The 22,803-nt window shown below is 35.3% G+C and overlaps 1 protein-coding gene across 4 annotated transcripts in view; it reads left to right on the plus strand.

Moving 5' to 3' along the window:
- The window catches only part of CHRM2 (cholinergic receptor muscarinic 2), a 154,360-nt gene extending 135,373 nt beyond the window's left edge, over positions 1-18,987 (plus strand). For all 4 annotated transcript variants that reach the window (XM_001147545.7, XM_009454280.5, XM_001147469.7 and 1 more), the window contains one exon: positions 10,538-18,987. In XM_001147545.7, the coding sequence (XP_001147545.1) occupies positions 10,584-11,984 (1,401 nt within the window). In that variant the 5' untranslated portion in view covers positions 10,538-10,583 and the 3' untranslated portion in view covers positions 11,985-18,987. The remainder of the gene's footprint in view (positions 1-10,537) is intronic.
- The last annotated feature ends 3,816 nt before the right edge of the window (positions 18,988-22,803 follow it).

Raw genomic sequence — 22,803 nt, forward strand, 5'->3', positions numbered from 1 at the left:
CAAGTCAAGATGGTTTATTTCAAGAAGGGAAATGCCACTTTTTTATCCTAGCTTTCACACTGGGCATAGTCCACATGGAACATACTCCCTGACAGAGGTAAAGATTATGGTTTGGTAATTATATCTCAGTCTAAATGGGAGACAGGTATTTGGAGAGTCTGGAGGTAAACAGGAGTCAGGGTATTTAAATATTGATATAGTCTCACACTAAGGGTGTTAGAAGAGGGAAGGGGCTGAGGTCTTCGGAAGAGAGGGTGGGCACAGCATGTGATGACTTATCTTACATATATTCAATTATGCTGTGATTCCCCTGAGGTCATAAACCAAAAAGTCGTTTCATTTCAAGCAGTCTGGAGAGTTGACTGCCCTGATTTACCACATAAACCTCTTCATTCTCTCTGACCAACTGGCTTTATTTTAATTCTAAATTAGTGCTTTAGATACAAAAATCTTTGCTGAGTTGATGCAGCTTTTTATGTTTCTTCATCTCAATTGCCATTAGATCATTTAGTAAAGACTTTAATCTTCTCCCTGCTCTCATTTTTTCAAGTTTTCATGGGATAACACTGCGGTCATTTGGCTCAGTTCTAGAAATAGTCTGCAATCAAACTCTGGGGAAACAATCATTTTGTCTTTCGACTGGAAACAATAAAAATAGTTGCTTCCCATTACTCTCTACACTTCATTACTATTTTATTTTTACAGCTTCGTTGAATCTGGTATGAATCTTAATTATATGAGGCCTGTGTCATTTCTGTCATTGAAAAGCTAGAAGAACCAAGATTTAGCTATATGGGGGTGAACAGGTTTCTCTGTACCCTATACCTACATTCTAGGATGGCTACTAGAAGAGTGATGGTGTCCATTAAGCTCATACTTATCAGTGCATGTGTTTTAAGAGGCGATGACCAATAATAGCATGTCTATAAAACACAATCCATTTGCTTTACTTTTCATATAAATAGGCATTTTAATGAAAAGAGCAACTTTCTCTTTCTCTCCATAAGCAATGCAGCCTTAAGTAGAGACATGCTTAAAATAAATATATGTTCCTAAGTATAACTAAGTGTCCTTGTCTCTACTTAACTGTTATAAGATATGCTATCTGAATATTTGTTTTCTATATACTCTGAAAAAAATTTCATTTCTATGTGCACCTCTTAATATTTTCACAGCCTCTAATCTCACTTATTCTTATCCCAACTATCCTGGTCTATTCTTCAGAGGAAAAGTACTAACTTCCTCTTTATCTTCTCTCTTCTCCCAAACTGACTTTTGTTCCTCCCTTTAAAGTTGTCCTTGACCTACTATCCAAAGCTCCACATTGCCATGTGCTCTGTCTCAGCTTCCAATGGGCACATAGACCATTGAAAAGGATCCCTAAAAGGATATTTTGTTTGGAGCTGCTCAGCTTCTCTAGAACAACTGCTTTTATTCTAGAATTTTCTATCATAGTCCTAAAAAGCCTCAATTCTCTGCAAATTTGATTCACATTTTTAATTCAAAGCAATGAATTAACTAATTTAGAGTTATTAAACCAGCAGCCTGCCGACTTTAGGAAAAAACAAAACAAAATTCTAAAAGCCGACTATACAAATTTCCAGTTTCTCAAGACGGTAAGAGAGACAGATTGATTCAAATACAGCTGCCTAATCATAGACAGTCTGTAGCTCTCCAAGAATTGCTTCCATTTTCCTTTCACTCTTCTTCCTTGCGGGAACAAAACAACCTTTAGACAGAGGGCTTTCTCCACTTTTGCTGCTGTTTGCTTTAGAGCACATTGTTTAGTCAGCACCATTTACTAGATTACATTCATCATCAATATTTGAGTTCTGTCAAATCCTTGGTACAGAAAAAGGTGGATGCAGAAGTCCTCTCTCAGATGGAATTTCATTTTTAAAAGTCTAAGGGTTGGGTATTTTCAGGTTTCATTCTATTCAGAATTGTCCAGGCCTCTTCCTTTTTGGCAGGAGTTGTATATTGTGTGAACGAATTAATGAAAAGGTGCCATGGATGTAGTGACAAGGACAAAGGTCCCAGTTAAGTCGCTTTTACACCCGTTTCCCCCTTATGACACTGTTTCCGGGTAAGTGGTGTTTAGGATGTGTTTTGAAGAGGAGAAAAGATAGCTTGGCTGACATGGAGTGGAAGTTTGTCCCAGCATCACTAAGAATAGTATTACGTTTGACAGGCAGCCAAAATGGCAAGCATGTTTACACTGTAATAAGTCCTTGCATAATCCTGATCTTTTTTACATTGGAAAAAGTCATGAATTCTCTTCTATTTGTACTGATGTGAGGATCAGTTTGCTTTATCAGCTACTTTCATTCTGTTCTATAATTTTCTTTTACATTTTTTTTTCTTTTTCACAAAAGTGCAACTCACATCTAGCACTGCACACAAACCTTAAGGGTACAGCTTGATAAAATGCAGTATGTGTTTGGTGTGGCCTTTTTTTTCCCCCCCAAATGTTGTACATAATGCATATCTGGTAAAATCTGCCGTCCTATGCTGTAATTTCCTAAAGAAGGACAACTTATACATCCCTCTAGAATACTTTCAACACATCTTTTCAGATGAAATATAAAAACTCAGTGTAGGTGAGGACATGGCTGTCTTATTCTGTGTGTTTTTGAACCTACAGGTTGTCAGGCTCAATGTACTGAAGCAGAAACCCACCAGCAGTATTTTGTACTTTCTTTAGAAGAAGATATAATGCAGAATCTTGAGAATAGTAAAAAATCAAAGAAAAACCAAAAATGTCAGATACAAGCCAGTGGTATGCGAAAGGAGAAAAAGAGAAAGGGAAGGAGAGATACAGATGTAGGAAAGGTTTCCAGGGAGCTTTCTGTATTTATTTCACCATATCTGACCAGCCTTGCTCCATGGTTTCTCAGCCTTGTTGCTTAGCATGATATTGGGCCATTGTTGTTTTAGAAAATTGGAAATTTCACCAGCAATTTGTATCTCCCCTAGACTGCAAATTCCTTGTTGACAAGAATGTGTTCTGTTTTGTTGGTCACCCATTCCTACTTCACTTCTATCCCCCACAGCCCTTGAGGGCATGTGTGGATCTCCTCAGAAGAGTAATTCAGTAGGATATTTTGAAATAAAGAAAGCTAGAGAGCCATGATTTCTTAGCAGGGCCCCCACTACTCCTTGCAGCCACCACCCCCACCACAACTGCTGTTGTAGTGAGATTCAGGAGCTCATAAAAAAGCTCTAAATATGTGCAATGACTCATAATGTGTTGCATGGCTCAAAGGAAAACCAGATTAAAAGAAAAAACAAAAAGTGGAAATTTACTTCATTTTGTGTGATGTTGTCAAAGCACTCAGACTGTGGAATGTCAATATTGCTAGCTAGCAGGGCTGGACTGTCTCCTGAGCCCCAGGCCAGGACTCACTTCCATCTGTAAGCAAAATTTAAGGACATTCAAGACTGGTAAGCGTCATTATACTGTAATCAAACTATGTTATCACCACCTGCATCAATATCAAAACTGTGTACAATTGAACCTTTCTTTAGAGAAAGGGGACTTTGCTCCCCAAGACATCCTTAAATAAGTCCACAATTCTCTCTTTTTCTTTTTCTTGTCTTTCTCTCTGACATCATTAATGGAAGGAGTGATTAATTATTGATAACATAATCTCAAAGCCTATTTAACACATTCACCAATGCAGTTTATAAATTAGTGGGATTAACTGAACATTAAAAGACCTACAATAGCATATGGATTATATACCTGAATGGTCATCTCTCCTATGTCAGAAAAAAAATATAGCTGGAATGTCATTCATTGGATTATTATACAACATATTTATTTGCAAATATATGAAATTAAAAATGAATAAGCTTCATTTGCTTTCTCATCAATGATAACCACATCTCATTCTTAAGGTGGGGAAAAGATAATACTTAAGTATCCTTTACTACCAACCGCTGGCTCCTCAGTAGGTGAACCCTTGCTTCCAATGATACTCTGATATTTCCCAGAATTGCTGCCATATTTGCATGATCATTATATTTTTTACGTTTTCTTTAGTAATAATTCGTACTGAAAGCTATGTATCTAAACATAATATTGTTGAAGTAAACTTGTAATTCTCTAAAGACATTCTATGGTGTTTAGCCCTCATATACAAAATTTGAAGGCTAACATGGGCCTTATCACTATTCTATCAGTTTTGGTCATTTGAGCCAACATTGATAAGGCTCATTATCTTATCACTGTTACTTGCTAAGTGAATATGCTACTTTTGAGATCTTAATGGTTGAAAGATGGGCAAGAAACGCCCAAAGAACTCTGCCATTTTTTGATAATGTGTTCAAATAGCAGCAGAATTAAAAAATCTACAGGAAGCATGTATACTAAGATTACATTTTTAAAACAAAAATTAAAGAAATAGAAACAAGTATAAATTAAACATTAGGTGAATTCCTCTTCATTTCCAAACTTCCTTCTTGTTCTCAAATTTTTTTATACAATTACATGTCTTCTCTGTCACTGGATTTCAGCTGTTATCAACCATGGATTCGTTTTTTCTTGACTTTTCTATTTCTTCTAGAAAACATTTTTAATGGGGCAGGTTTTATGCCATTGTGTAATATAGTGGAAATGACATGGTCCAGGAGTCAGATAGACCTAAATTTGAATCACAGCACTTGCTGGGTCTGTTATCATTATCATCTGTACAATTGGAAAAGATAATAGTCATTCTTTTCAGGGCTATTGTGAGAATTAAATAAAATAACACGCAAAAATCCCAAAACTTAGATTACTTATGTATTGATAATTCATTATTAGCTTATTACATTAGAAATTCACCTACAAAAGTATTCATCATAAATCAGGCATCCTGCCTGACCTCAGCAGTGTGTGAAGAAAATTCCATTTGTTTTTTATATAATTCTCCACTTTTATCTAAATGTATATCAGTTTATTTTTTAATTATATTAATTTTCTCTGTAACAATTCAGAAAAATCTGTCATTGTCAATATTTAGAACTTTTTTTGTCCATTGATGTGAATACTTACATGGGAATCTATTCATTAATTCACATGGTGATATGTTTTATGAAGATTAATTTTAAGACAATTTTTTGAATCTTAAATGTCACATATTTTCATGTGCAGAACCCTACTTACTGACTCCCTAGCTTATTGTGAATGTCTCCTGCCCAAAGCCCCAGTATTGTCCTGGACACAATGATTTTCACTCTGTGGTCTAAACCAAGGTCCCAACTCGATGTTGGGGTGTTGGACTTAGTCATATCAGGTCAGAAGGAGAAATGTGTGAGTGAGCAGTAGCAGCTACATGACACTGTTCCTCTGCCAAAAACTGAGTATTCATAGTAGAGTCTGGAGTTGGGTGCCCTCGGTTTGAATCTCAAGCAGCTTAATTATTTGATATTTAGTTCAACATTTATAAAAGGAGTATAATAAACATCCTAACACTTCCGGAGTTGTTTTGGAGAGTAATTATGCTCAAGACATGTTAATTATCATTACCAGTAGTAGTATTGATAATTTAATATTATCAATAATTTAATATCATTGATAATGACAATTTAGTGTTACCTCTAACCCTGCGCCCCATACCTTCCCACTCTTAAGATAGCTGATACACACACATACACATACACATAATTTTCTGTTCACTCTTAAGAAAGGTGATAATTCTATACTCACTTGTCAAATTTTAACATTAACAGCATTTGTTTAATACTTAATACTAATAGATCATAGTTCAGAGACATTATCTCACTTTCATCCTTACTACAACTCTGAAAGAAAAAGAGGGTTATTATTATTCCTGTTTGAGAAAAAAGAAAATTGAGGTTCACGAAATTTAAATGACATGCTCAGAGTCTCCCAGCTAATAATTAAGAGCAAAGATTAGCACCCACACCTTTTCAAGGAAGATGTTAAACTGTGGTTCTGTCTTCCCTGCCATGTATGGGAAAGCAAGTAGTGAAGAAACTGAGGGCAGAAACATTGTCTCATAAGTTTCCATAGTACTTCCAGGCCTTAGTCATAAACTAGGCAGTAAAATACCAAATGGGCTATTGCTATACACTTGCCATCTTAAGATGCTGAGTTCTTGAAGGTCATCTTCATTGTGTAGTCTCATGAGATTATGTTATTTCATCAACTTTTATTGCCTTAACACCACCCTATGATGCTGCAACACATCTAAAAACTTTTACAGAAATTTAAAGAGTAGAATTGGCATGCAGTTTGCAGGAGGAAACTGCTTTCTTCAGAGGAAGAGGAACGATTCTACATGGCCTGTGCATCATGCTGAGAGAAAGAAATGACAGCCTTCCACTGCTTGCAATTGCTTCTAAGAAAAATGTTTTCCACTTTTACATACATTATGAGTATAATCAGGCAAATATTATAACTCTAAAAATTCAGAGACTGTAATAGCAACTAAGTTTGTTAACATTACATAAATTTATTGTGTTCTACCTGAGTAAGAATTCCAGTTTACCGGAAACCAAATGTCTTAAACTAGCAACCTCTGAGTGTAGTTCATCACTGTCCTGCTGCCTAACAATTCCACACATTACTGGATAGAGTATAATTCTTCAAAGGGCAAGGGAAACAGAGCAAGTGTGTATAACTGCAAGGTAAGGATGTTGGTTTTAGTTGTAGATTACTTACTCATTAGCTTTGTGATTGTGATCAAGAATAAGTTGCTTTAACCACTTGTGCAACCTCAGTTTTCTTTATCACGTTAAGGGAATGATAGAAATTGTTCCATAAATTTTATATAGTTGTTAATGTTAAGTGAGATAATACATATTTGAGGCATGATATTCAGCTTCTCTAATACCAAATCCGTATTAGTTAGGAATCTCCAGAGAGACAGAACCAATAGGATATATGTGTACGTGTGTGTGTGTATATATATATATATATATATATATATATATATATATATATATATATGGATTTATTAGGAAAATTGGCTCACATGTTTATGGTTTATGGTGGCTGAGAAGTCCCATCCGCAAGCCTGAGACCCCAGGATGCATGGCTCAGGCTAAGTCCAAAGGCCTCAGAACTAGGGAAGTGGATGGTGTAACTCTTAGAATGAGGCCGAAAGCTTCAGCACCCTAGGGCTCCTGGTGTAAGTCCTGGAGTTCAAAGCCCAGTCTGCCTGGAATTCTGATGTCCAAGACCGCAGAAGAAAAGTCTATCACAGTTTTCAAGAGAGATCAAGTCACCTTCTGAAATTGTTCTCACTGGGCTCTGGCCAATTGGATGATGCACTCCAACACTGAGGGCAAAATTCCCCATCTAGTCCATTCACACTCAAACACGAATTGCCTCTGGAAACACCCTCACAGACACATCCGAATTAATATTTTATCAGGTTTCTAGGTATTCCTTAATTCTGCCAAGTTGACACCTAAAATTAAGTTCACAAGTCCACCACTTGTCAGCCTAGTGTTCATATACATCTCCTCAAACTATATGTTATTTCCAAATAAAAGCAGTAACAAGGTGATGGTTCCACGTAACATGATGCAGGCCAATGTGATGAGACCATCCTGCATCCAAGTGAAATGCCAACCCCTCTTCCAGAATTCAGCTTTCAGGATTTCAACATTCAGAATTTTAATCTTTCAGGATTGTAATTTTGGGGATTTTGGACCTTAGCAATTTAGATCCTCATCAAACTAGTTGATTTTGAATCCCTGCTTTTCAACATCAGTGTTATTCATTATTCTCCAGAGGAAATTATCAAAAATCTTTTAAAAACTAGAATATAAGTCCTATGTTTTATCAAAATTATGAATAATTAAAATGCAGAGTCAATACATTCATTTTTTGTATTTTTCAAACTAAGTGAATTAATATTAACATTTCATGAAACAGATACACATATAGCTCAACTCCAAACTGTCCATGAATTTATCTAATAAACAGAGAAAATGCTGCTTATAAGCAAGTCACAATTCTGATCTTATAGTTAGCTGAGCTATTAAGAAATTGTTGGAATAAGAACTGGGATAATAAAATGTTTTTGTTCAAATAAATTACCATGAATACACAATTGTATGATTAATTGCAAAAAAGGATTGTCAAAGGGAAATCCGATTAAAATAATTCAACTGATCTAAGTTGCATTCCATTAACATCATTTCCCTGATTAAACTCTTCAATATTTCCCAATGAGCTGCAGGCATACATACGTAATATTACATATAATCACCTTTTTGCTTAAATAAAATTATATTCTGTAATAATCTATGTCTCACTATGATTATGTCATCTTCTAACTATATAACTTTCCACAGCAATGCCAGGACACAAATATCTACCTGTTTTACTAGCCGCATAATATTCCATTGTAAGAGTATTCCATAATATATTTAACCAATCCCTTGTCAATGAATAGTTTTAATATATCTAGGGATTTTGCTATAACAACATTTCTGAGTGAACATACTTGAGTAGACCTCTTTGTACATTTTTATGACTCTATCTGAAAGACACATTCCTAAATGTGGCATTCCTGAGACAAGTGTTTCTTAATACATTTTTATAGATACAGATTTAAAGTTCTATAGATATAGATACATTGTCCTTCATGGTGATTATCCCACTAGTCCCACCAAAAGTCTTCAACACTACCATTAATACTACGGATGGAAAATTGTTTTTCACTGTCTGGATTTGCATCTTTAAACTGTGGGGTTGAGTATCATTTCATATGTTTAAAAGTCATTAATGTTTAATTTTTCTTTGATTGAACTACTACATCAATGTTTTAGATTATTCATCTTTCATCTTTCCTTTTTTGCCAAAACTCTATTATATTAAAGACATTGGATAATTTTCTATTGTGCAATTTACAAATATTGTTTCTCAATTGTTATTTTGACTTTTTTGCTCTATGCAAAAATTTTAAAGGAATATGCAACAGTTACATATATTTTCCTTTCTGGCTTCTGAATTTTGGGTCTTATTATATTAAGGCCAAATCCCACTATTTGGGTTTTGTCAAATAAAATACTGGAAAACAATTGACTTTCCAAAGCAGAAAAAATTATTTGTTTAAATGTTATTTGTGTTATGAAGTTGCTTACCAAATTATTTTCTACATGGATTTCAAGGGCAAACCACTGCCCATTTCTTTGTAATTAATAGCATCCAAACTAATCAATATTCCCAAATTTTAATTTCTCAGCAATGCTTATTTTCTGACAGCTCGCAGCAATTTTTTCAAAAAGAGGTGGAACTTGGGCTAGTTTCTGCTTCAGATGCTGTTTCTCCAGAAATGTGTCATATCTCTTTGATGAATTCTTAACTTTCTTTTCTAAATCCCCAATATACATTTTCCATTATGAAAGATCACTCAATTGTCATCAGACTTCAATGATATTATCTCAAAAATGATGATTATGTGTTTACTTACACACAACAGGATAGGGAAACAAGAAGTGCATTCAGGTTTAATAATTGCTTCTTCATCAACCCATGTCTGCCACCAGGCAGAGACCTTGTTTTAATCATCATTGAACGTCCAGAACACCTAATTAAGAGAAGCTGCTCAACAGATATGTGAGCACAAAGTGAAAGAATGAATGACTGAACAAACTGGGATTTCATCTTTCTGAGCCTTAGTTCCTTCTACAAAACAAAAAGTTTGGCAGAAAGAATAGTAAGATAATAGATTTGATAGTGGTTTGAGAAATAAAACATTCAGAAAAGTGGTATTTTCTCCCATAATTTTGTCTTCTTATTGATGTATTAATTTGTATGTCTATTCCAGAAATCTCTTTATGCTTTGGAAAGTCTTATGCATAATTTTGGCTTTTTCAGTTCAATATGCATTTAATAAGCAAATATTCTTGTGTAAGATATGGAATATTGGAAATGCTGATTATGTAATACTGATTACAAGTATGAAATAAAATAGAGGCAAGAGGAAAATAATTCTCATCTAGGGAGAGCATACTGGCTATTAAGTATTATTATATTATCTTTATTTTCACCATCCTCAGTGTTATTGTGAAAAAGGCTTAGAGCTTCCATGAGGAAAGGCACTGTTAACTATAAAAGTCACACATTCAATATTATACATTCTATGCTTTCTTCTATAATTGAGTCCTCTCACTAATTTACTAATTTTTATGTCTATTCCAGGAATCTCTTGATGTTTTAGAAAGTGTTGTTTGTAATTTTGGTTTATTTAATTCAATTTATCAGTATTATGCTAAGTTTCATGGATTGATGAGATATATAGGTAGATAGGTAGGTAGATAGATACTCATATCTGGATAAGGACATATTTAAAACATTACTGGACTTCAAGTTCATTGCCAGCCTGAAAGGTCCTTTTGAATCCTCCATTTGAAGGTCTTGCTTTTTACATGGGGAATTGAGGCAGGTAGACACAGTAGTCATGCAGGGGAAGGGAGATTTGGGAGAAAATAATGTGGTTTAAAAGGAAACAACATTATGTATTTTAAACCAATGTTTATATTATGTTTGTTAATTTATTCTATTTCCTTGCAGGTTTAAATGTTTATTTGCTACTTGGCTACTGATTAGAGAACGCAAAATGAATAACTCAACAAACTCCTCTAACAATAGCCTGGCTCTTACAAGTCCTTATAAGACATTTGAAGTGGTGTTTATTGTCCTGGTGGCTGGATCCCTCAGTTTGGTGACCATTATCGGGAACATCCTAGTCATGGTTTCCATTAAAGTCAACCGCCACCTCCAGACCGTCAACAATTACTTTTTATTCAGCTTGGCCTGTGCTGACCTTATCATAGGTGTTTTCTCCATGAACTTGTACACCCTCTACACTGTGATTGGTTACTGGCCTTTGGGACCTGTGGTGTGTGACCTTTGGCTAGCCCTGGACTATGTGGTCAGCAATGCCTCAGTTATGAATCTGCTCATCATCAGCTTTGACAGGTACTTCTGTGTCACAAAACCTCTGACCTACCCAGTCAAGCGGACCACAAAAATGGCAGGTATGATGATTGCAGCTGCCTGGGTCCTCTCTTTCATCCTCTGGGCTCCAGCCATTCTCTTCTGGCAGTTCATTGTAGGGGTGAGAACTGTGGAGGATGGGGAGTGCTACATTCAGTTTTTTTCCAATGCTGCTGTCACCTTTGGTACGGCTATTGCAGCCTTCTATTTGCCAGTGATCATCATGACTGTGCTATATTGGCACATATCCCGAGCCAGCAAGAGCAGGATAAAGAAGGACAAGAAAGAGCCTGTTGCCAACCAAGACCCCGTTTCTCCAAGTCTGGTACAAGGAAGGATAGTGAAGCCAAACAATAACAACATGCCCAGCAGTGACGATGGCCTGGAGCACAACAAAATCCAGAATGGCAAAGCCCCCAGGGATCCTGTGACTGAAAACTGTGTTCAGGGAGAGGAGAAGGAGAGCTCCAATGACTCCACCTCAGTCAGTGCTGTTGCCTCTAATATGAGAGATGATGAAATAACCCAGGATGAAAACACAGTTTCCACTTCCCTGGGCCATTCCAAAGATGAGAACTCTAAGCAAACATGCATCAGAATTGGCACCAAGACCCCAAAAAGTGACTCATGTACCCCAACTAATACCACCGTGGAGGTAGTGGGGTCTTCAGGTCAGAATGGAGATGAAAAGCAGAATATTGTAGCCCGCAAGATTGTGAAGATGACTAAGCAGCCTGCAAAAAAGAAGCCTCCTCCTTCCCGGGAAAAGAAAGTCACCAGGACAATCTTGGCTATTCTGTTGGCTTTCATCATCACTTGGGCCCCATACAATGTCATGGTGCTCATTAACACCTTTTGTGCACCTTGCATCCCCAACACTGTGTGGACAATTGGTTACTGGCTTTGTTACATCAACAGCACTATCAACCCTGCCTGCTATGCACTTTGTAATGCCACCTTCAAGAAGACCTTTAAACACCTTCTCATGTGTCATTATAAGAACATAGGCGCTACAAGGTAAAATATCTTTGAAAAAGATAGAAGGTGGGCAAGGGGAGCTTGAGAAGAATAAAAGGGATAAACGAGCTCCTAGTTTTAAAATCTCTGCCACTGCACTTTATAGTCTGATTACAAAACGTGCAATTCAGGAGCCCAGCAGTGACACACTTATCACGCCTAGGCTCCAGTTTGCAAAAATTGCACCTTATAAACTGTCAGTATTAGGAGCAATGAGACAATGAAAGAAACATGTTGGGATCGTGGATTTAAGAAACGATATACTGTTTCTCATAATCTCTTGAAGAAGGGCTTCTGAATCTACAATTTTATCAGTCTCTGCACAAGAGGAATAACCTTGTTCCTTTTTTGTTACTTTTGTTGTTGTTGTTGTTCTCATGTGTCCTTAAGAGAAGGAAATGCCACAGTTACAAGGTAAACATGGAGACTTAAACATAAAGAAATAGGCACTATACAATTGGGACATAAAAAAAGAAAATCAAAGAAGGATGCAGAAATTGTCTCCGGAGTGTTAAGCATATTTTATTCTTTTGTTACGGTCCTATTTAGAGTATTGCAATGTAATAAATGCTTATTTTTTGCCTTTCTTTTTCCCACCATGAAGAGAAAGCAAACAAACAGAAACCCCAACTAGGTCACACCATTTTTCTTCTTGTTATGCCACTATTTTGTACATCCCTGTTCTATATTGTTTATAGGGAAAACCTACAGGACTTTCACTAAATCTAGCCAGAGACAGCCATGAAAATGGACGTTTCACCCCTCCTCACTGTGTCCTTTGCATTCGTTGGGGATATCAAGGTCTATAAGGATTTAGTGCACTTATAATCCTATATGCGAAATGTTTAAACCAATCTGATTTTCTCCTAAATAGCCTTTTATATCAACAGAATATCCTACCTAAAACATAAACCTGTTTAAGAAACCAACGTCACTGTAAAGTTGAGGTTTCATCAAATTAAATAATGGACTATCTAGTTGGACCAAGTTTATTAAAGTCAGGTGAATTTTAAGATTAAAAAATAGAAGTTTAGGACATTCTATTTCAACCTGAATTTGCCTGACCCATGTATGAAATGTTAACTTATAGAAAATGAACTCCTGACTTTCTCAGCAGAAAGGAATGCTGTTTTATTTATTTGGAATCCTAAACAGGATTAACATACTCACATAGCACCAGTGATTTCTGGGCCAGTCCCTAGAGAATAGAACCTTCTATCCAATGCCTGCTAAAGGATGATATTCAAATTATAACCAAGTGAGGTTGTCTGCAATTATCCTATGACCCCATGAAAGGGGAAAAAGCGATATTTTAAAAACTATTACTGAAACAATTACATATTCCATATTCCTCAAATTGTCAATTCTCCCTAACATTATTTAACTTCAAAATTCTCTTATCAATAGAATTATAGTAATCTTTGTGACAGAAATGTAGTGGCGAACTAAATAGAGGCCAAACGAGCTTACAGAATCTGACAGAAGGATGTAGGTGGCTGTTGCCATGCCACATCTCACCATCTAATTCTAGACCATAATAATCATGTCAGGAACTATTATCTAAGTGGTGGCATTATATAGAATCTTGCCACGTAGAGATTTTTTATTTGGTCATCTAAATAAATATAGGATTAGGATTATACGGATTCACATACAACTAGTTATTTTTATCCTTTATATTTTTCTTACAGTATTTGCTGTAGTTTTCCAATGCGATTTTCTAAAAATGGCTCAATCAATGGAAATCAAATTATAAATGCATTTGCAAATTTCATATTTTGGATTTTAGATTTATGATATCTTGTTCAATAATAATAATGTTAGTTACATGGTAAATTTATCAATATTAGACCCCAGCACTTAAAAGAATTATTTTGTATGATTAGCCTCATAGATGCCACCTCAACATTTTGGAGAGTTAAGGAGGAAAAAAAGCATGAGGAAAAAAAAAAAAAACCAAAAAACTTGTAAGTTAGTAAGAAGCAAATTGCCAGCAGTATTTATATTTGACTTATCCTTCGTAAAAACAATTTCCTGTTTAAATAACTTCAGTCATTACCCCCCCAAAGTAATCTTCCATATTTAAAGCATTCATTTATAGAGATTCCCTTACCTACAGTTACTTCAACATGCACTTTTACATTTTAAATTCATATTTATTTTCATATTGTTTCTTCAAATGAAGGAATCAGTTGAATGGAAATAACGTCAAGCCAGTGGGCTCCTCGAGTTTCTGAAAACCAGAGAATTGACTAGCCAAGTATTTCCCTTTTTAATTTATTGTATTATTATGATGTAGATTTGGCTTCAGTTGGGAAGAACCCTTTGGCATCCAGGATTCAGGATTCAGGGTCTTTTTTTGTTTGCTCTAACAATCCAACGCACCATGAATCAAGCTTTTAGTCTCTGCTGCCATTGTATCCTTCCTTTTCCTCCCTCTGTTATTGATCCTTGCCACAGCCACTGCAACCTCATTGAAAGAGAAACTGTCACTTTAAAGAAAGAAATTGAAGATAGGCTGACACCATGGAAACTTCGTCAAACAGATCAGAAAAATGGAAGGAATACTGAAAATGATAGATGATTGGAGAGATATGGAGATTATATTCAAGGATTTTTATTAACCACTGCTGGATTTGTCTATTTCAGTGGCTCTCAAACAGAGACAATTCCCCTCTCCCCGAAAGGGGACACTTAGCAATGTGTAAAGACATTTTTGGTTGCCACACTGGGAGGAATGCTATTGGTATCTAGTGCATAGAGGCTGGGAATGCTGCTAAATAGCCTATAATGCTCAGGACATTGTCCCCCAACCCCTTTAAACAAATATTATTTGGCTCAAAATGTCAATAGTTCCGAGATTGAGAAATTCTTGTCTACTTTAAGGGATTTCTAAAGCTTGCCTCTTATTAGTGGGAAAATAACCCTGCATTATTTTTAGAATATCAATGCAAATTGCTCACCTGTTAGAAAAAGGTAATACTCACCAATCATGTATCAGAAAAACTTTTCTCCTGAGTCTGGTGTATGTGTCAGTCACAGATTGGGAACTCAGGCCACATCTACATATCAAAAATCACCAGACTGTGCATATCGCACATCTTTTTTCCAGCATCTTAATGTTCAATTATGATTGCCACAGATCTAGTCAATTGAGGTTGCAGTAGTTGGCCATCAAAATATTTGCAGTTGATATGATCAGTTTCTACTGGAGCTGCAATTTTTCCTTTCAAAAAATATTAAGAGCCTCTTTCAGAAACAATATCATTTATCTTCTTTGCATTTACTGGAAAGGTGAATCTGTAAGGTCTTTGTTTTTTCTCTCCTCATAGCAATAATGTAGCTATCCCAGAGTGATATTATAAGAAGAGGAGATTAAGAATATGGAAAAAGTCTGTTCATTTCTTCGAAACAAGAAATGATTTTCCTTTTACCAGTTCATCATTAATTGAATGCCAGCTCCCAAGTATTAGGGCAGAGTAATCAATATGAGAAGCCACAACGGGTAAGCTTTCTGATTTGAAATGTACAAGCTGGATGTCCAACATACTCCTGCTCTTTGTTCATTTGCTTTTTTGATCCTGAAGATCTGACATTGGGAGAGATGGGAATTCAAAATGATGGCAACAATTACTCAGCAATGCAGTCTGTTTTTATTTTCTCCTACTTAGTTCATTGATAGTTTCCTCCTCGCTCCAGTTTGATAATATCCCTTTCAACAACCATAGTACCGGTGTTGCAAATAGTTTAGGAAAGCACCCAAAGCTGGATGAAATTGTGCAAAGTGTATTCTCAGCATGTATATTCAATATCATGCCTCTTAAAAATGCTTCTCTTAAAGGGTGCACGCTGTAGCATGAAATGTGTGCATATTTAATGTATCTTCCTGGAATATGCTATGTGCTAAATATATATATTCTATAAATAAAATAATAAAATGTACAATAGAAATACATATTTCTGTATGCAAATAAATATATTATACACAAACTCTTAATATGCAATATGGTATATGTTGCTTCTGAATAACAAAGTTGATTTTATATGCCCAATTTTCAAAGAAAATAGCATTTGCATTAGAAGGAAGAGATTTAAGAACAGCCAAAATCCCATATTAAGATTAAACTGTTTTATGATCTTTAAGAGCAGGGCAGATTTCAAATATCTCTTACAGGAATAAATTAATAATTTTTTCTGGTATCACTCCATGTGACAACAATGCTTTATTCGCCTGTGCCCCTGACATGCCTCTTCTGACTAGAATCTTCCCAGCTGGTACTGTTCCAACAGCTGTGTTGATCTAGTGTCTGATTACTTGATGAGGTTGCAACCAACCCTTTCTCATACAGTTTCACTCTCTTCCAAATTAACTGATTTTAGTGGAATAAAAAATAATCATACTGGGAGAAAAGGATGACCTTCAGAGTGCTTTTCATTCTGACAATCAAGGTAAACTTTGTATAAGCACCATATTTTAATAAACTACTCTTTTCAATTTCAGTCCAATACAACATCCCATACATTAACTTCCAGAAATGTTTAATGCGGTATAGCATAATATTAGAAGTTTCCCCATGAAATTTTAAGTGGGTAGTTTTTTTTTCTAAGTGGCCTATATTTTCTCAATAGCAGTCCTCTTCCTTTCCTTGTTTGCCTCTCGACTACCCACATTTCTGAGAATATTTGCATTGATCCATTAACACAAATCTGTAGTTAGCTAATATACTTATAATATTAGTTGCCACTGGACGTGCAATTCCAGGAGATGTTTACATTTTAATATAAAAAGTGTAAATACTGAACATTTAAAGGATTACTATTACAGCTTTTAGAGACCAAGTCATGCAGTTGTAGTCATTTTTTAATTAATTTGCGTTCTCTTCAAATTTTAAGGCATAATTCTATGTCTATTTACTTTCTAAATTTTACCTATGACAATTCACACTGTGAATTGATGTCTTTGTCTATACCAAAGTCATTTCTAGAAAAAGAAAAATATTTGAGTTTTCTATCAATTCCTATTAGTTTTATATTGTTCCAGTGAAGTGTTCTCATTTCATTTTTGAGAACTGAATTGAATTGTATATCGATGAAATGCCAAATGCTATTCCTGACTAGATGATTGCAAATATTGAAACAGCAAAAACATCTTGCCATCATTAAGGAAGAACTTTCCACCTCATAACATGTTTCCAATATTTTCTCTCTTGGGAAGCTTTTAGTGCCACGCTCTTATACCAGGGATTAAAACTAACCATAATGATAAATTTACTTGAAGTACCATTAGAATAATGTCTTAATTTGTTTTCTGTTGATATAACAGAATACTTGAGACTGGGCAAATTATAAGGAAAAGAGGTTTATTTGGCTTATAGTTCTGGAGGCTGGAAAGTTCAAAATAGGGCTGCTGCACCTGGTTAGGGCCTCATGCTGCACTCTAACATGGTGGATGCAATTACATGGTGGAAGCCTGTGCAAAAGAGGCAAAATACAAGGGACAATCTCACTTTATAATGACCTACTTTTGTGGTAACTAACCTAGACCTGCAAGAATGCACTCTCTCTAGCAAAAGGGCATTAATTCCCTCAGAAAGGGGCACCGCTGATGACACAAATATCTCTTAAAGGTCCCACCACCTCTCAACACTGTTACACTTGGGACCAAGTCTCAATATGAGTTTTGGTGGAGACAAACCATACTCAAGCCATAGCACATATCAAAGTTTAAAGACAAATACAATAGATGCTTGACTTCTGTCTGTGATATCTCCACTAAAATATATATTTTAAGCATATATTTTTCTATCATCACCTACATCATGTATTTTTCCAGAGACTGCATTTAAACACATTCTTTTTCCTTTCATATGAGTATTAAGAAAGAATCATTCTGCTATAATGTTGTTTAGAATTACCAGCAAGTAAAAAATATTTGCATTTAAGAAGTAATCCATCAACCTCTCCCTCCGTAACACACACATACACACACAAAGAAACATACACAACCATACATACTCAGGTACAGAAACACACATATGCCCATACAAATACACACACATACATGCATACAAACACACACAGGTCTCATCCTATCTCGACAGTGCCCAGAGGCATAACTTTTCTACTACTTCCAAAAGCATTTGGAATATTACTAGAGGCCATTGAACTCTAGAGTTCAGCTGAGTGATGTTGAAGAAAAAATTCTATTTGCTCCTCTTTGCTCGATGGTCAGTTCCCTGCACAATTTTCTAAATCTGTTAGAATCATATGAGTGAGTTTTAGCTCTCTGTCTGCCACCAACAGCCTTCCAGTTGTCTGCAGGCCATCTCTTCATCACATACCAGTGATTACATAGGGTCATGGTGAGAAAACATGTTTATATCAGAAAAATATGTCATAACACATACAAAACATATCTACAAATTCATATCTTCACAATGGGTGTCCTCAAGCACTACACTACTATATAAGATGGTGCTTTAAATGTCAGCATAACTATCTAGAGTGCTGAGGAGAGGAAACAGTGATACCTTCTCTGCACATTTCTTCCAAAAATCCCTCTCAGACTTTTCTTTAGCCATATAGCTCTTTGTACTTACAGAATGTATAGAAATTTAGAAATGAAGCTTACTGTTAATATGCAACAGATGATCAAATGGTCAAAATGTCTTGTGTCCTGAGTTAATAAACAGGAAAGCCATATATGCATCTTCCATCTTGCAGGAAAAGTAAGATTAATGATCTGATTATTTTTATTTTCTTGTTATATCACTTTTAAAAATTATTAATAAAGAAGTAAATCAAAGTAATTTAAACATCAAATATTAAGTGGTTGAACAATATAATTTCCTTTTTTCTCAGTCCTACTGAATAACTTAACCTGCATGGAAAATATAACCTGAACAAGTTTGTATTTAAGCAGAAAAAAATCCATAAGGAATAAAATTTAGAATGAAACAGGAACGATAAAATATGAAGTCCCAGTGAGAAAAGAAAATAAATTATCCCTCAGCTCCCTCAAATGAATAATAAAAGTTTAACAGAATTTCTTTTATTAAACCATGATTATTATTTATTATTTTGGAAAAATAAATTTTTGTAATGTTTTCTTATGTCCATTTATTTTTTTCTTATGTCTACTTACTTCATCTCTTTTTAGTTTTTCTATCTTTTAAAATGTTTTAAAGGTAATTTTTATAAATGTTTTGAGAGGCGAACACAAAAATTGCTATTTTTCTGAGGATTGCTTTTAATTTGTGTTGTAGTTGACACTGCTACTTCAGAAAGCAAAACCAATTTTTAAAGAAATACAGTCATGCATATTTTAACAACAGGGATGCGTACTGAGAAATGTTTCTTTAGGCAATTTTGTTGTTGTGTGAGCATCCTAGGGTATACATACACAAATCTATATGGTATAGCCTACGTATTAGTCAGTGTTCTCTTACAGGGACAGAACTAGATAGATAGATGATAGATAGATAGATAGATAGATAGATAGATAGATAGATAGATAGATGATAGATACATACATACATATACATAAAGATATATATGGGTATTTATATATATATGTATAAATGGGAGTTTATTAAGTCTTAAATTACATGATTATAAGGTCTCACAGTAAGCTGTCTGCAAGCTGAGGAGCAAGGAGAGCCAGTCCAAGTCCCAAACTGAAGAACTTGGAGTCCCATGTTTGAGGGCAGGAAGCATCTGGCAGGGCAGAAAGATGTAGACTGGGAAGCTAGGGCCATCTCACTTTTTCACATTCTTCTGCCTGCTTTATATTCACTGGCAGCTGATTAGATTGTACTCACCAGATTAAGGGTGGATCTGCCTTTCCCAGACCACTGACTCAAATGTTAATCTCTTTTGGCAACACCCTCACAGACATGCCCAGAATTAATACTTTGAATTCTTCAATCCAGTCAAGTTGACATGCAGTGTTAACCATCACAGCCTACTACACACCTAAGCTATATGGTATAGCCTATTGTATATTGTAGCCTGGACTACAAACCTGTACAGCAAGTAACTGTACTGAATACTGTAGGTAGTTGCAAAACAGTGGTATTTGTGTATCTAAATACATAAAAACATACAAAAAGTACAGTAAAATTAAAGTATTATAATCTTATGGAATGGACTACTCATATGTGGACACCATCTTAGATGCAGTTTGTCCTTGACCAAACATTAAGTGGTACATGGCTGTATAAGAAAACTGCTAATAATGACACATACACTAAATAGCAAAAAACAAACAAACAAAAAACAAGAAACAAAAATATGGGCAAAGTGCAAAAATATAACATACAATAAAAAAGCAATTCTATGGACTTAATGACTGCCATTTGTAATTATTTCTGAACAATATGCAGCAATTGCCGCTGTGGTCTCATGGGCTCTAAAAGTTTGTTCACAAAGTTGTGGACACTGTCCCATGGCCACCCTGTGAAGTAATCTAGACTGTGCTGTTTTAATGCAGATCTCGGCATGCACAATCAGCAGCTGGGAATGAGTCATCATTAGTTATTAGTCCTAAATCAAGAAATTAAAGTCTATCAAAGCCCCTGTTGGGTACAGAGTGTATGAGGAACTCTAAACTACCACAAACTTGGGAGAAATGAATGAAAATAAAATTATTAAAATTTCAGATATGATGAAAATGGGATCTAAAGTTTGTTTCATGTATGCATACCTATTTGGAAGCAAATTTTAATGAACAGTATTTCTTGGCCATGTACAGGTGAAATACTTTATGTAAATGACAACTTAGGATTATACTGTTACCTTAGCTATAATGATTTCTAAAAATTTGAATGACAAAGGAACCTGTTATCTTTCTTATTTGTTTCCACTGCTTTACTTTTTTATGAGTAAGATATATAGCATTCACTTGAGAGAAATACACACGTAGTATAGAATCCTAGTCTTAAAAAATTCTGTAATAAAAGACAACTATTAAATGTATGTGAATTCCAAATCACATAGGTTATTTAAGATTGAAAATTTACATACTAGAAAAATTGAAGAATGTTAGTATTCTTTAAAAAAGGTATGTTTTATATTCTACAAACGGCATAAGGATAATTTTTGACAGGATCTTTAAAGATAATCCAAATTTATATATAAATTGGATTGGAGATTAAATATAACTATATACATATAGTTAGTTTTACTATCAAGTTCATGTATTTATACAAGTGTGTATAATTATATACATATTATATGCTTTATTTATAAAAGAGAAAGAACATGTTTAAAGAAACAGTACTAGGAATTTAATGGAAAATGACTTGCAAATGCAGGGAATGAGGTATGTACCAATGGAAAATACTCAGCATACCAAAGGAGTATTGGCTCAAGTGTTGATGATGCATATATACAAAGACATTTCAACTTCCAAATTCAGTGCTGAGGAAGCAGTGATGCCAAGTCTCAGAAAGAGTTGAAGAATAATATTTACATGCTGTGTCCTTGGATGTGTTTTTGCCAAACTATATTCCTAAATGAATCCTTACGCCAGTCAGAAAATACAACAAATACAACAATAAAATATTTTGCTTTTTTAAAAAAGACAATGATTCATCATGACCAGACATTGTGGCTCACGCCTGTAATCCCACCACTTAGGGAGGCAGAGGCGAGAAGATAGCTTGAACCCAGGAGATGGAGACCTGCCTGGGCAACATGGTGAGACCCTGTTCTCCACAAAAAGTAAAAAAAAGACAAACAAACAAAAAACCACTGTAACTCCCCTTATCAAATGCTTCGTCCTGTTTAGAATATCTCTGTGAGTATCTTGGAAACCAGACTCTATACTCCTGACTACTCTTTAAGAGAATGTCAATTAGTGCAAGTTCCTCACTTGATTAAGTACTAATTTCAGTGCAAATTACGGGGAGCTCTGGCTCTACCCTTAAAGACTTTTCATTTTGCTTTCACTATCTACCAGATGAAAATTGCTCAGGAGTACTCTTTCTACCAACTGTTCTACATTTCTGGCATTCCTAAAGTGTTGGCTAGATGGACTCCAGGTTTGCCTGGTTTCTAGATCAGTACTTAGTGGACTAGATGTGTCAGGAAGCATTCCTGTTTTGTATAATTTCCACAAAGAATTGATTTTAAGACATCTATCCAATATGGTTTTTCTCTCTCCAAACAAGAAGAAAGTCAACACCCACAAAAACTCATATCAAATGTTCTCAAGTGTACACAGGTCAAGAAGTACCATGGTGACTTGGCTTGGAGCTGACTATGTTCTTGTCAATGAGGTGGTAGCAATTCCAACCCTAGGAAGAATTCATTCAGAAGTATTCGTGCACTCAAGTTTATGATATAAACTTAGATTCTTTGACTCTTGAGGTTGGTTACAACCTTATTTATCATTTATCCCCACTTTCAAGAGCAGATGCTCTCTATAAACTGTAATGGTCATAAAGACTTTGCTTCAGCCTCCCTGGAAATCAGCAGTTCAGTTTCCTTGACACTTCACGCTGGCCTCTGTCTCATTTCATTATTCTATCCTGATCTGATCTTATCTATAACCTCAGCTTTTATTATCATCTTAAATGTGACAGAACATAAATCTTACCTCCATTCCAGGCTTCTCCATTGAACACCAGCACTGTATAGACTATTGTCTACCCACCTGAGCACCCCTCATGGATTTCTCACACCTTTCTCAACCTCAACATGTTCAAGGCTACCTTCCTGATTTCACCCTCAAAAGTGGCCCCATTCTGCTATTTCCTAACCCATCTTCTACTCAGTTGCACAAAATGGAAACCAAAGCACTACCTTTGACTTTCACCTCT

Source organism: Pan troglodytes, chromosome 6, assembly GCF_028858775.2.
Source record: "Pan troglodytes isolate AG18354 chromosome 6, NHGRI_mPanTro3-v2.0_pri, whole genome shotgun sequence".
NCBI classification, from domain to species: Eukaryota; Metazoa; Chordata; class Mammalia; order Primates; family Hominidae; genus Pan; species Pan troglodytes.